Raw genomic sequence first — 14,928 nt, 5'->3', positions numbered from 1 at the left:
AGTGTAGCCACCAAACGCACCCTAAACTAGCCACTAAATATTCTTGCGTATATTTTGTTGTATTATATGTGACCTATCGAAGACACTGGAAAATTCCGAAAACCGTGCAAGTGAACCTGCATGCTTGGCACTATTGCTGTTCATCAACACATTAACATTCGCTCCAAAAAAAACAAGGCATGCTGGTTCAATTGAAAAATGGTGTAATAAAAAAACATTTAGCTTGACCAATAAAGTACAAAGAGGTGTAGGACTTGGTAAATGATCAGCACTTTGTGAACTTGAAATGCATCTAATGATTTATTACTATTTACACCTCGGAAACGGCACACGAGTTCCTCTCTATTATTGTTTCTTTCAAAACTATCCTAGCCTAAGAAAATAATACCTAAAACTCCATACGTACGGTAGAAACCTAGAATTACACAGCTTACAGAGAACCGGAGAATCTGACGTGTCATCTTCCCCGGAAGGAACTGGGTTACCCTAACCAAAAAAAAAGGTAACAATGGATCGGTATACACGAAGATGAGCAGAAACAAAGAAACGGCATAGTATACTACTATACTAGTAGTAACAAACAACGTCCATGAAAGAAGATGTATATATGTGCAGTGCAGCCTAACGGAACGAAGAGGCTCGATCGACGACTACAGCGAGCAATCTAACATGGCGAGCGCCTTATGCACACCCTGGCCGGCGGCGGCGCCTAGCACGACGACGCTCCGGCACTTGGCGCAGTTCTCGGACGGCGTGAGGTTGAGGTCGAGGCAGATCCCGCCGGCGACGTCGCGGGCCTTGTCGGGCGGCGGCCGCACCTCGGCGTCGGCACGGTGCCGGCGCATGTGGCCGCCGAGCGCCTGGCCGATGGCGAACTCGAGGCCGCACACGGGGCACTCGTGCACCCGCCTCGGCTTGGGCGGCTGGCGCCCCAGGCACAGCCCCGCGTCGTGGTCGTCGGCGACGACGACTGGCTGCTGCTGCTGGAGCGCCCTCGGGCGCTTGTGGCTGGCGCGGTGGCCCCCGAGCGCCTGGAACGTGGGGAACTGCCGGCTGCACGTCTTGCACTCGAACACGCGCCCCGCGGGGAACAACGGCGCCACCCCGTGGTGGTAGGCGTGCTGCAGGAGGCGCTGCTGCTGCTGCGCCTGCGCCTGCGCGAGGAGCATGAGCAGGCGGGCCGTGTCCGCGGCGCCCGCGTCCGCCTCCCACGCCGCCCTGTCCCTCTTGGCCGTCGTCGGCGGCTGCATAGCTCGATCTAGCTGGTTAACCCCCAAGACCACGCGAGAGCGACGTGCGGCAGGCAGGCAGGCAGTTGTGTAAGGCATGGGGGCCGCCGGGGGCTCGTGTATATATATAGCTGCGCCTGCGCGAACGTACAGGACAGCGCACAGGCAGCGGATGGCGGCGTCGGGGGAACTGGGTTCCAGCTCGGTTGGGGTCCGTTTCAGACCGCCTCTGCGCGCCCTGCACGTACGACGACTCGCCTACTACTTACTATACGTGGTGCTGATGGTTCATTGGTTGGACCGAGATCTCTGTTTCGGTCTGTTTCTAGACGTGGATGTGTGTGTACTATTCCGACTTCCGAGCGCCGTACTTTGACCACAGCTGTGTGTGTGTGTGACTGGTACTACCGTCAGACGCCCCCTCGTGATAGTCAACATGTGTGTGTGTGTGTCGATCAAGCTGGTGGCTATACCGGCTCGTGCTGACGCTGCTCTTCTAGAGAGGCTGCTGCGCGGCGATATGGTGATGTGTGAAGTGCGTGCTTGTGTACGTGGTGGTGGTGGTGGTGGTGGGCAGCGACGGATGCTCTCGAGCGGCACGCCTTTCACACCTCCGTCCCCAATTTAGGATGGCCGCCGGTTGGTGTCCTGCTGGTGACTCCTCCATCGGAGTACAAACAGTCCGTTCAATGGGTCCCTAGAACGTACAGGTGCCGTCAGTGTCTGACTATATGACTGCAATATTCTGCGCACTGCGGCATCCTGTCAGGAGTCCAGTGGATTGTATCGCATAAGAGAGAGAGAGAGAGAACGCTGCGAGCAGCACCGTCAACGAACGTGTTGCTAGAGTTCTCTATTACTACTATACTGCTGTTCCTTTCCTAGCTAGCTTGGGGATATCGATGTCGGTTAACTGGAGGAACCCGGAGTCGACAATTAAGTTATATACTATTCGTCAGCAGCTCATCGTCATACTGCCAACTAACTTCGTTTGACAGGGAATAAATATAAATCTGTTCCAACCCATGCACGATCAACCACGCCATCTTTAGAGTACGTACGTTGTTTGAACGAGAAGAAACTATATAAGCTGCTCATGCGTAGTACTCGTCAAAAAGGGAGAAAAGAAAGAAAAAAAAAAGGCAGCTAGCCTTGCAGTTGCAGCAGCAACCAGCCGCCAGCTAGTAGCTAGCTGCTAATTCCGCGAATGTAATCCTTTCTCACCATCTAAAAAAACAAATCTATTTAGCTAGTAGCGTAGCCTAGTCAAACGCCAACGCGTTAGATAGCCATCGTGCTTTTATAATTTAGCAGCATTATTTACCATAGCGCGCCACCACCAGATGCCTCTAAAAGCTGTCGTAAAATCTCCACCAGGTAGTAGGTGACGCACCTAACTTCTGACGCCAATTGTACGTATATATGATCGAGGGCCAGCTAATTCCGCCACGTACACTGCACAGCACACGAAACGTGAACCTGCGATCGAGCTGCGAGAGTTTGGTTGGTTTGGCCCTGCTGCTGAGAGTGCTGAGAGAGTTTGGTTGGTTTTGCTTTCTGGAAGTCCTCGTATTGAGCATGACGACTGAGGCACACAGTGCCATGTCGTTGATGGTCAGCACAAGCTACCTAGTACTGTCATGCCTTGAAACCCGGCCGGTGCCCCAAAAGCTCAACTTTGTAGAGGAGAACAATTCTCGCCCGTGCGGCCTGCAAGAGTCATGGCGCGTGCAGTGCAGTGCAGCTAGCTAGTAGCCGTAGCAGCCTGTTAGTGTTATTAGCGGTACGAATTAAAGAAGAAAACCCAGCTCCGCATATTTAATCGCGCGACTTGTGCACTCGGTACGTACCGGCTGCTTGTTTGCATCGCTTCTACACTTGTACTGCCAGGCTGACGTACCGACGGAACGACGACGACGATTATTATTCACCCCACGCGAAACTTCAAGGAAAATCAGGTCGATCGTCAAATGGAGCAGTACACGTACTTATACTTGATCTAGACTAGCTAGAGACACATGCACGTACGACTTCTCTTGCTAAATTTTCTTTCTACATACCTGTTGAAACGGCCGGCCGGCCACAGCATTCCAAACCCAATGTATCAGTATATGTATACATGCTTCAGAGAAAGCGACGTGTTATTCCCATCCCTCATCCCACTCCCACACACAAAGTGATTCAGTAGCACAAGAGGGGATAGCTTAGTACGTGTGCGTGTGCGTGCATGGAAGTCAAGAGCGCAGTTGGAAAGCAGCACGTCCTGATGATTTCGACTAGCTAGCTCGATCGATCGGGAAGAAGCGGCGTGGAATAATGCGAAACCACCCTGGTAGCAGAGCTCTTTGTTCACAGAAACGGGTGTTTCACTTTCACCACGGGTCAGTGTCTCAGCTCCACGATCGATCTTGGCTACGGGACGACTATCCACTAGCTACTCTCCTTTGCTTTTACACCGTTAGCTGTTTCTGTACATAGTGACAGCGAGTTACAAGGAGGCAGTCAACAGCATGCGTGTCTATATGCCACGCCCACGCACACAGAGGATGATTGACTCCTAGCTAGCTAATTGCGGAAAGGTAGCGAGAGAACTGCGAGTTTGTGCTACTACATAGTCCTAGTCATCTCAAATGATATGCATGCATGCACCTGTCACAATATAATTAACCCTCTCGCTCTCGGTCGAGTTAACACTTTTGTCGGAAGAGTTAACAATTATCTGCGCGCGCGGTTGCATTTGGCGTCAGAGATGACGACGTACCGATCTCAGCTTCTTCAGAGTTTAGCTTCGCTCGGTTTCATACTCATTCCTCAGGTCGGTCGTCGTCGGGATGTGCACGATGTGCTTTCTTTCCGTCATATATAGAGAGTTTATACCAGGGCACGTTTGGTTCCGGGACTAGTTTTGTCTAGCTAGCCTAGCTCAGCTTTGCTAAAGCCAGCTAGTAGCCTCACACTGCCTCACCTTGCCCGCCAAGGTACGCCAATATTGCATTGCTCTGCGGCCAAATAAAGCAAGGGAAAAAAGGTTGCTAGCGCAGAACGACTCAAGAGAGGTATTCACGTCGCTACTGTTTAATGCGGAAGAACAAGCATGCGCTTGTGCTAGCTATAGGTACGGTGGTATCTAGTGACGATGTTTTTTGTGCACGGGCAAAAATTGTCAGATGTTTGCACGCGGGGCACGGTGGAAGGAGTAAACGACCCGTTGCAAGCAGAAGCGTAGTTTCACCACTGCTTGTTGCTATGAAAGGAGGAAACAAGATGTCGTCCAGCACCTAAGCTGTTGATGTCCTTGTATTCATGTCAGGGGGTGGAAAAGGCAGAGGATGATATAATGTTGTTGAGCAAGCAGCAGGCGTAGATGATACTGCCACTGGGCAGCGGCAGTGCTTGTCCGGCCGGCCTACCTAAACAGCCACCGTTCCTTTCCTTCAGACTTGACCAAAGCATATTCAGGCCGGGTCGTACTATAGTGGGGTGCAACTGAAAGGCAGGATCAGGCCCATGTCCAACAGGGGCCCAACACGTGAACCGGCTTGGGGCCTCCAGATAGACGGCCCTCTCCCCTTGCAAGCCGGCGACGGTAGACTTCCTCTCTCTCACGCCGAATGCAGAGCGTCCCTTGTGTTGAGTTACGTGCTGGCTAATATTTATTAGTTAAAGAAAAAATAGTAATAAACGATGAATAGGGTTAGATAATGATATTTTATGGTTGTAGTGTGGTATAGAGATATAATTTAGAGAAAACCGCTACAGGAGATAAAAAGTAGGTAATAGAATATTGATGATGTAACACAAAAAATGATACACGGAAAAATTTAAAGCGAACTGCTGTGAATAGCCTAATTCGGCGTCCACTGAATGACCCAATAAAAAAAGTATGAATGGCCGCAAACTAGAAGCTCGATAGATTTTTTTTCCCAACACAATACATGGTCAGCGTGTGTAATCCTCTCGTGTAAAGGCGCGTTCAAAGACGGCATGAAGCCACGGACAACAGAAAATGAGGAGATCCGCGTTCTTCTTCTATCCTACCGGTGATTTTGAATTCGTAGCCCCGCCCGGATTTTTCACTCCGAGTGTGTAGAAACGTTGAACCCACCGACGATAACGCGTCTGGGCGCTGTCAGAATCAACACATGAGATGAAAACCGTTGATTCGCTGAGAGAGAGAGAGAAGCCCGATGAAATTTCTACTCAAACGGGGATTTCCCACCCCCGCCACATCCTCTCTGCCTTTCGGAGCACGTATATATAAACAGAATCCTTCAAAGTCAGAAGTCGAATCCGCTCTTTCTTTTCCTCCTACACTACGGGCCTGTTTGGGAATGCAGCTTTGGAATATTGTAGTTTTGAAATACCATAGTTTATAATTGTACGTAGTAACATAAATATTACGGTATTGCTTTACCACAGTATTGCTCAAAACCGAGATCTGTTTGTTTCTATTGGAAAAACAAAGTATATGTAGAGAGAAGAGAAGAAAACTGAGGTCCTAAGTGGAGTTTCGAAAACTGCAAAAATACTACAGTTTTGGGTAAACCATGGTATTTAAAACTGAGTTTTGTTTGTACAAACCAAACACCTTTTGAGCTCCAATACTATAGTATCATCAAATATTATAGTATTGTTTAAAAACTGCAAAAATATTAGAATTCCAAACATGGCCTACACTGTTCCCAAGGGGTAACCACCTGCTGCTTCTCGATGTGACGGTGATACTTGGCTACTTGCTCCGGTCTCCGATCGCCACAAACAGCCAACTACTCCGTCAGCATGCCAAGTTCTGTAACCACCATGCGTTGGCGTCTCCTCGCATCGCATCTTCGGCATGCCGCACGACGACATGCACATCCACATCAAATCTATCCACTACTATATGGGTAGATGAAATGAAAGGCCAAAAGTTGACTCGCACCAGTGTCTACCCTCTGCTATCTTCCAGAGTATCCAAGATCCTGCGTGTTCTGAGTTCTGACCGAGAAACGTCGTGGACGAGCCGCAGAGAGAGCACTCCACGAACTCGCTTCGCGGAATAGTACTCCGCTTCCGGCCCAAGAAAAGCGCTCGTCGGGGTTTCCCTTACAAAATCTGCCTCTCGGCTGCCGCCTGCGGCACGCATATAGGACAAGCGTGTTTTTAAGTATAGTATTTAGTTTACAATCTATACTCAAGAATATCTCGTCAAATTTCGCCCCTACGTCTAGAGCTAGTACCATATTTTGTTTCATTTTAGGCTAAGGTGCGTTTGGATCTATTAGGAATTGAAGTTTATTTATGAGGCGTTTGAATGCAATAGAATTAATAGTTATTTGTTTTAAAAATTTTAGTGGAATTAGCTAGCTAACAAATAGCTATGTAACTGTTAACTAATTTACCAAAAATAGCTAATAGTTGAACTATTAGATGTGGTCTTTGGATATCTCAACTAATTTTAGTCACTAACTATTAGGTCTACTGCATTCAAACACCTACTTAATAAAGTAGTCTGTTTAGCTTGTAATTTGACGTTCTACCACTTTCCAAAGCTCGTATATAAGTTTATCTTAAATTGGAAAATGGTTTATGTATCAACATAATATATTTCTACACTGTAACTTATAATACACTCTTTGACTCACTACTCTATAGTAAAAATATAGTATATAAATATCTCTCGCATATTGCTAATAATAGTATACAAATATATTTCGCATAAAACCATATTAGCTTAGTTGATCTTTGCCTAAATTACTATTATTAGAGTGTAATTTAATTTCAATGATCCAAATAGAGGGTTGTATCTAAACTATCACATTATATTTATTTATGCACACTGATATTGTAACTCGTTAAAAAGTGGAGATGATAGCCGACATAAGTGAATGTCTATAATAACCGATATATCCTGTTATTATCTATCACGTAGGAACAAAAGAGTCCGCATTTTTTTTGAGGAAATTCCAGTTCGTTTCGGCGAACGACGGCTCGTCGGCGCCTGTTGCTTGGCCTCGCCTGCTTGGCGCACCCGTGCATCACAGCTTACGTTACGTCCGCCGCCGCGGCGTGCTCCGTGCGCGTGTCGGCGTGTGGCCGACGTGTGGGCGGTGGGCCGGTCGCCCGCCGCGCACGAAACTAAAACTCAACGTACCACGCCGATGCATTTGGTTAGGTTGCTGGTTCGTTCGGCACGGCAGTCCAAGGCTCTCTCTATGGCTGCTGCTCTAGTAGCACCGTCTTGTGCCGTGCAGGAATGGTCGCCGCACTTTCGATTCGTCAAGATATGCACGACATGAATAGTGAACAATGGATATGTATCTGTGCAGGCGACGTACGTATATGCACGTACACACGATGACACAAGTTGGTCGATGCATGTGGTGAGCGAGCAGCATTACTAGCTCATCATCCGTACCCGAATGAAAGTTATGCCTTATTCTTTGCGAAATTGCCAAGGTAAGGTGACGTCACATGCATGTAACGTTCTTGAGGCGTGCACGTACAGCCCGGCCTGCACTTAGCTGGAAGCGGCCAGTGGAAACTGCGCAGATGAAAGAGACTGCGGGTGGGTCCAGAGTCCAGACCAGAGTGAGCCGGTCGCGTAGGATCGACTGATCGAGTTCCTGCGACGCCGCCATGGCCACCCATGGCCATGGCCAGCTAGCCCAGGATGATCGAGCCATCTGAACGCTCGAGTGTCCACCGGAAAGCTTCTGGACGCGTGGCAAAGCACGCAACACCTTTTTACTAATTAACCATGTGTTCCGATCCGAGGCGCGCGCCACGGGTGACGACCAAGTGTGATACTACGTACGAGTGCGACCGCGTCACGTTTCTTCGTGTCCAAGCCTCAGCACATCCAAGCCCTGAGTGACGTGAACGCCTCTTCAGTCTTCAATCACAGAGGGAGACCCGAGCCCAGTCATCACAAGCAAGCAAGCAAGCGCGCTCGGCTCGGTTTATATACGAACACGTACGTGCGCATAAGGCTGGAATTTTTAGTTCGCTGGAGCTGCAGAACCAGCAAAACGTCGGTTTGATCTCTCGATGGTCATGACGCTTACGAGAGACGAAGCAGAGGGGAGCAAGGATATGCAGGGCGTCCGGGCGCACGCCGAGGAGCTGTCCACGCTGTCGTCGGCGGTGGCGGCAGGCACCGACGGCACGCCGCGGCCGCCGTCCTCGGGCGCCGCAGCCCGCAGGGCCATGGCGGCCGAGGGCGTGTTCGAGTGCAAGACGTGCAGCAAGCGCTTCCCGTCGTTCCAGGCGCTCGGCGGGCACCGCACCAGCCACACGCGGCTGCAGGCGCGGACGATGCTCAGCGACCAGGCGGCGGCCGAGAGGGACAGGGCGCGGGCGCACGAGTGCGCCGTCTGCGGCCTCGAGTTCGCCATGGGCCAGGCGCTCGGCGGACACATGCGCCGCCACAGGGGCGAGGCGCCGCCGCCAGCCGCGCAGCCGGCGGACCGGGACATGCCGGACCTCAACCTGCCGCCGTTGGACGACGGTAACGGCAGCGCCGATGGCCAAGGTCCACGGCGGTCGGAAGACGATCGCGGTTCTTCCAAGCCTCAGCTGCTCAACCTGCTCGTATAGCGTAGCGTGCACAAACGGATGCGTGCGTGGTGATTCGGAGTTGTAAATGATTGGTGACTGAAGTTTTAGAACCAGAACATGCATGAAATGGAATTCTTCGATGGTTAGCTTAGTTTAGCTTCATAGTTTGATCCTGGATTCAGTCAGTTTTTTTTTTCCTTTCTAGAGCTATTGCCTATTGGTCGGTTCAATCCATTTGTTGTATGTAAAATTGTCTTGATGGTTCGGTGGAATAAAGTTAGAACACCCAGTTTAACTAGTTTCTCATGAGAACTATACTATAGCATCATAGTTTCCTACTGTTCTCCGTAAGTCTCTTCAGACAAAGCGACTAATGGGCATGCATAACCTAGCCCCATGATATAATCATGAGCCCCTTAAATCATTAATACGGTTAAAAGACAATATGTATAGAAAATTCGTAAAGACAGAGACTCTTTACTAAGAACACGTCTCTTGAGTTTGTTTCCCACTTAATCTACTAGATCCCTCTGAAAAGACACTGGAGTTGTACATACCATAATGCATTGAAATCCCAGGTGGGGTACCACGCCCCAACATATTATAAAATAATTGGGTATTTATCTCTAATTTGGGCGTCGTAGCTTTGTTACCAAAAGAAAAGAAACCTATATAATATAAACATATAAAACGATCCCACCCAATTAATATTGTGAATGAGCTTAAAGGGTGTGTAGCTCGTAATTTATAAAGCTACGCAAACTGCTTTCGTAGTTGTGATTAGATTGCATAACTTTGATGTAAGAATATCGATACGTTATTATCTGACAGCTTGTTGCTTCAATGGGTGGTTCAGTGAAATTTCTCGGTTTTAGTAGCAAATATCTCTTCTGGTGTGGCCCCGTAAAACGTTTCCCGGGCAAAACTAAGCTGGTTCCTCGTGGAATTTGTGATCAGGCATTGAACTACTGGTCTTTATAAATTTTGTGAGGCGTTATTCACGTTACATATGGATTGATAGCGTCATTCCTTGTGTGGTAGAGTTTATCCAGACTTCCCAGAGCCGAAAGTTCCAACCACTTTAAGAGCTATTTTGGAAACCCCATTTTCATAAGGGATTTATATTTTTCCAAGAGGAAATAATTCATTTTTCCATGGAAAAATAGAAATACCCTGGGAAAAATAGAGGTTCCTAAACTAGACCTAAAACTGGGCCGTTCCAGGTTTCAGGAAATCTGTACCGGGCCAACCATTGCTCCTGGAATAGCTGAATAGCTGGGGCCGAACGTTTTAAGCTCTGGGTTTCGTGGGAACTTGTTGAAGAGTACTCTACGTTTTAAGAAAGTTTGATTGACACGAATAACATAGCGAATAACATTTGTGGACGAATGGAGTAAAATGTACCAACGGTCTCTAAATTTGGCACGCTATGTTATTGAACTTAGAAAACCAGGAAAAATAGTCTTTGAACTTTGCTGATCCATATAAAAATCCATCTAAAACTAGATTTGCTTAAACCAAATGACAATGTGGCAATACCATGTTCGAGCCCCTCACCCTCACCCCCACACACACAAATGTCAAACGACACCTTGGACACATAGTTCCCAAACTTGACATTCTGTGTCACTTAGTTCTCGAACTTGACATGCTATCTCAGTTGGGTCCCTGAACTCAATTAGTGCCCTCTAGTGTGGCACACCACATCAACATTTGGTTCGGGTAAATCCGGTTTTGAACGATTTTGCACGGATCGACTAAGTTTAAGGACTTTCTCTGATTTTCTATGTTCGAGGTCTAAGTGACACAGTGTGCAAAGTCTGAGAAGTGCTGGTACATTAAACTCATGTTGGAACTTGCAACCTGGATCCACCGGTATTTAGACCTCTTGGTTGAGGGCTGGGCCGTGCTAGTTTGGAGACCGACAAATTGTAAGGTGCAGTAGTAATAGCAGGGACAGAACTGTCTGATCATTAGGTTTGTCTAGCAGCAAAAAAAAAAGGCCTCCTGATTCCTGGAGAACCTCTCCCCCAGAGAAATAAAGGTGGCACAATCGAGTACGTACTGCTTTGCGCTGGGAGGAATGAGGTGGCACATATCCAGAACTGGGGACGCTGGGAGGAATCTGAGGACGGCAAGTAATAATAGCATAACCCATCGGCGCCGTGCTACCATGGTACGTACTACTATACATCCATCGCGGTCCATGCAGCGCCACGGACAGGGCTCATCACGCGTATCCAGTACAAGTGTACGTGAACACGCGAGGAGTAATTTTAAACCCATTAGCAGAAAGAGAATCAGATCACTAGGGAGTAGTAATTAAACAGTCCAGACATCGAGGCAGACAGGACACGTATAACGTGAAGTCGCTAGCCCACACGGAAATCACAGGCAAGCATTCAGCAATCAGCATCTAACAACCAGAAGACACCAAACTGGACTAGTGGACGGACACTCATCTACGACCGTTCCCAACGCAACGCATACTGTAGGATACCAACGATGACGCCCACACGACGTCATCCCTTGCTATTCCCCTGCTGCGCCTGCGCGCTGCAGCTGCAGGAGATGACCAGGTAGCCAGCCGTCTTTCTTGCCCTTGGGCTTCCGCGGGATGCAGCGGTCGTGCAGGTCCCCGGCCTCCTTCGCCACCTCCAGCTTTATCACCCTGCCAGCCAACGCATATTCAGAGCCCATCAGCACGGCTCGGATCATCGTATCGCCGTCCTCATCATCACTCTTCTCGTACGTCGCACATGGCAGTGTAGTGTAGGGGTATGTACAATTTCTCATTTCTAGGCACTCGTAGATGCAGGATGTTTAGGGCTCGTCTGGGGACCATTGCTTCAAATTAAGCAAAGGTTTGAAATGCATGCCTGACAAAGCCTGCTGTTACAGGCTCACATCAGTCATCAAGTTATTCTCTTCTCAAAGAACGAACTGGGCAGTATAAGCAGATTATGAGTAGCTTCAGACTTAATCCTTCTGAAAAGTAGAGCGTACATGCGCGCGCCAAAAGCGGCTCAGGGATTTGGTGCTCCCGAGCCTGCCCAGCTCGCACGGAACGACAGCAGGAGCAGGTCCCGCCCGTTGCAGGATACAATCCATATGGATTAAAGCTATTTGCTATGGAGTTTTAGTTTAAATTTTATATCAAACCATTCCAATCCACCTGGATTACCCGATTAAGACTTTGCTCGGTTATTTTCATCTCTCACGTGGATTGGACGAAATTGAAAGGAGTTAAGAGAGATTTTGATTCAAACCTATTTATTAGTCGCGTGGATTGAGACTAAAATGAACATGCTGGACATGTGATCGGTGTTGTGATGTATGGTGCGCGACAGCTCCGCGAGACCTACTTCTATTTACGGATGAGGTAACCATTTACTCGGGCGTATCTTGCTCGTACGGCAATGACGTGGTGGGTTCTTCAGACGCAGCTGCGGCCATGGGCGGGCCAGAGAGCCTTAACTCTCTACTAGGACAGGATGGTTGGTTCAATGTAACAGTGGCATCTCATCCTCACTCACTCCTGCTGCCTGCTGGCATATGACAATGAGCTTACTACTACGAACGAGAGGCGTTTCGCGTAAGCGACGGATCGGTTTCCGGAGGCTGATGCTCGCGCCGTCGCGCCAATGATTGCGAGAGGGACGGGGCTCGGTGATCCTTACCTCTCCGCGTTGTACGACGACGAGCGCCGGAGAACGGCCAGGTCCAGGGACGTGACGTCGTCGGCCGGCGAGCGCTTCGCGGTCTCGATGATGCTCCCGCTGAAGTACTCCTTGTCCTCCACGATCTTGGCGCGGTACGACGGCAGGTCGACGGCCGCGGACGCCGGCGGGCGGGGCGGGCGGCGGGCGCGGTGGTGGTGGTGGTGGTGGTGGTGCGCCTGTGCCTGCGCCTGCGCGCGCGGCACCACCGAGGCGTCCCGCACGGACACGGACCCGCACGAGATGAGCTGCATGAGCACGGAGGACGCCCTGGCCCGGCCGCTGCCGCTGACGGCCGCCACAACGCGCCCGTCCGCCCTGATGAGCGCCTCCAGCGTCTCGGGGCTCGTGGACGCCGTCGGCGGCGACGTCGTCTCCGCCCTGCTCAGCTCCTCCTGCGCGGCGGGAGCCAGGACGCGCCTCTGGCTGTGGCTGTGGCCGTGGCCGCGGCCGCCGTCCTCGGTCTGCGTCGCGGCGTCCGCGGCGCGCTCCTCGCCCTTGTACGCCACGTACTCCCCGAGCTCGGCGTCGGCCGCGCCACACGCGCTGGCGCTCTTCATCCGGTGAGCCGTCCTGCCGCGCGCCTCCCACCCGGCAGAGGACGACGAGGTGGGCGTCTCCTGCGAGCCGGACGACGAGGAGGACGCGGCCGCCGCGTCCAGCAGCGCCGGCGGCGGCACCGGGTGCAGGCGCTCGGTGCCCTTGAGCACGTACTCCCGGCCGACCACCGGGTGGATGTAGTCGTCGTCCGCCAGGTCGTGCCACACGAAGCCGTTCCGGTAGCTCCTGCATCGCAGCGAGATCGCGAGGGACGCACGCACGTCACGGTCTGGCGCACCACACTGGTTTGCACTTTTGCAGCATTGACCAAAACGAGAGCCCCAAACCTCTTGGACGCCCATGAGTACACGCGCGCCATCCCTTTGCCTCTCAGCGCGTCGAGCCGGTCGATCACATCTACGCGCACGAAAGCAACGGCGACGCAGAGCAGAGCGCTCAGCGCGGTTAAGACAGGGGCCCCCAAAAAAAACGAAGATAAGCTGGCGCGATGAAGGGAAGCATTCGTATCGTATTCGTACCTCGGAGGTAGAGGCCGTCGGGGCAGGAGAGCGCGACCTCCATGAAGTGCGGGTGCTCGAGGTGGCCGTTCCTCGCCAGGTAGTACACGACCGCCGCCCTCGCCGGGCGCGGCCTGGGCGGCCTTGGCGGCGCGGCCATCTCGGGGCTCCGGGGCTCCTGCTCCCGCCACTGCAGCCTGGCCTGCTCCGCTCTCGCCCTGCTGCCCGCCGCCGCAACCGCCATGCTTATACCAAACCGGCCGGGCGCGCGCTGGAGCACTAGCGAGCGAGGTCGTAGAGTCGTAGTGGCGTTTCAAATGGCGCGAGTGCGACTGCGACACAAGGGAAGGTGCAAAAGAAAGGGCTCAGCTCTCAGAGGCGCAGCGCACACTGCAGTTGCAGGCATTGAAATCGTGCTACTAGGACCAGCCGCACTGCAACCGCGGCGATGTGCGTGGCTTGGTGTACTGTGGAGCCTGTGAAAGGCAGCCGAGAGGGAAAAAACCCTGCCTGATCTTTGTTGTTTTCTCCTTGGTTTCCTCTCTGGCTCTTGAGGTCAACTAACTGCTGGAGCAGTGCATCTTTTGCATGGCAATGGCAATGGCAGGCAGGCAGGCCGTCCCTGGTGGTTAAGTGCTGCTGCTAGTACTTAAAACAGGAGCTTAATTAGTGTCGGTGGTGACCAGCCAACGAGGCCTGCCGGCCGGGTTGCAAAGGGCGTGTTCGGCTGGCTACAAGCCGACACTGTTGCAGCTGTTTGGATTGCTGCAGCTGCAATCCATAGAGAGAAAAATACTGTAGAAGCCGCAGCCGCAGCCGGATTGCAGCCGCAGCAAGCCGCAGCGAACAAGCTGAAAGGCTTGTCTTCGAGGATGGTGAAAATGGCAGCTGGTTTAGCGCTGCCCTGGCAGTGAGTGGAAGTACTAGAGAGCAATTTGTTTTAACGTGCGCCTTTGACTCACGAGACCCAGACCAGACACACGCTGACCAGACGCGCCGGCGAGTCCAAGACAAGGGAAAATGGCAGCCCCCTGGCTTCCCGCTGGTCCACCAAGTCTAAGGCCCGCGACGTAGAAAGTGTGTAGTACTAGTACCTCAACGCTGCTTCCTCCGGTCCGTCCAGACCGTTCCAAGTTTCCAACGATTTGTTTACTGGCTCTACGTTGTGCGTGTCTGCGGCTGCGCGTACAAAATAATCTTGTGATGTGCATCATGTGAGCGGATCGAGCACGGGTATGCCGCGCTGATGTTGGTAACATTTGGAGGCATTTGCGTGCAGGTGAAGGCTGCAATCCCTGTCCTGCCCCGCTTGCATTTGGGCTGGGGCGGTGGGGCCTCCGAGTTCCAACTTCCAACCCGCTGCTCTGCCTGCGCTGTGCGTGC

At 51.4% G+C, this 14,928-nt stretch overlaps 3 protein-coding genes across 3 annotated transcripts; 1 reads left to right on the top strand and 2 right to left on the bottom strand.

The window, feature by feature from the left end:
* Window positions 1-276: 276 nt before the first annotated feature.
* On the bottom strand, window positions 277-1,318 carry LOC100284942 (zinc finger, C2H2 type family protein). The gene has a single exon (NM_001157837.2). The coding sequence runs from the start codon at window positions 1,248-1,250 to the stop codon at window positions 651-653; it is 600 nt and encodes a 199-aa protein (NP_001151309.1). The 5' UTR covers window positions 1,251-1,318; the 3' UTR covers window positions 277-650.
* A 6,785-nt stretch (window positions 1,319-8,103) lies between these two features.
* LOC103651033 (zinc finger protein ZAT9) lies at window positions 8,104-9,066 on the top strand. The gene has a single exon (XM_008676626.3). The coding sequence runs from the start codon at window positions 8,259-8,261 to the stop codon at window positions 8,805-8,807; it is 549 nt and encodes a 182-aa protein (XP_008674848.1). The 5' UTR covers window positions 8,104-8,258; the 3' UTR covers window positions 8,808-9,066.
* A 1,992-nt stretch (window positions 9,067-11,058) lies between these two features.
* Window positions 11,059-14,295, bottom strand: LOC103651032 (protein UPSTREAM OF FLC). Its single transcript, XM_008676625.3, has 4 exons — window positions 13,567-14,295; window positions 13,375-13,444; window positions 12,449-13,273; window positions 11,059-11,439 (listed from the first exon to the last, which is right to left on the bottom strand). The coding sequence occupies exons 1-4, from the start codon at window positions 13,787-13,789 to the stop codon at window positions 11,301-11,303; spliced, it is 1,257 nt and encodes a 418-aa protein (XP_008674847.1). The 5' UTR covers window positions 13,790-14,295; the 3' UTR covers window positions 11,059-11,300.
* Window positions 14,296-14,928: the final 633 nt, after the last annotated feature.

The sequence above is a fragment of the Zea mays genome, chromosome 3 (genome assembly GCF_902167145.1).
Source record: "Zea mays cultivar B73 chromosome 3, Zm-B73-REFERENCE-NAM-5.0, whole genome shotgun sequence".
NCBI classification, from domain to species: Eukaryota; Viridiplantae; Streptophyta; class Magnoliopsida; order Poales; family Poaceae; genus Zea; species Zea mays.
This window is presented reverse-complemented; position numbering and strand designations above follow the sequence as displayed.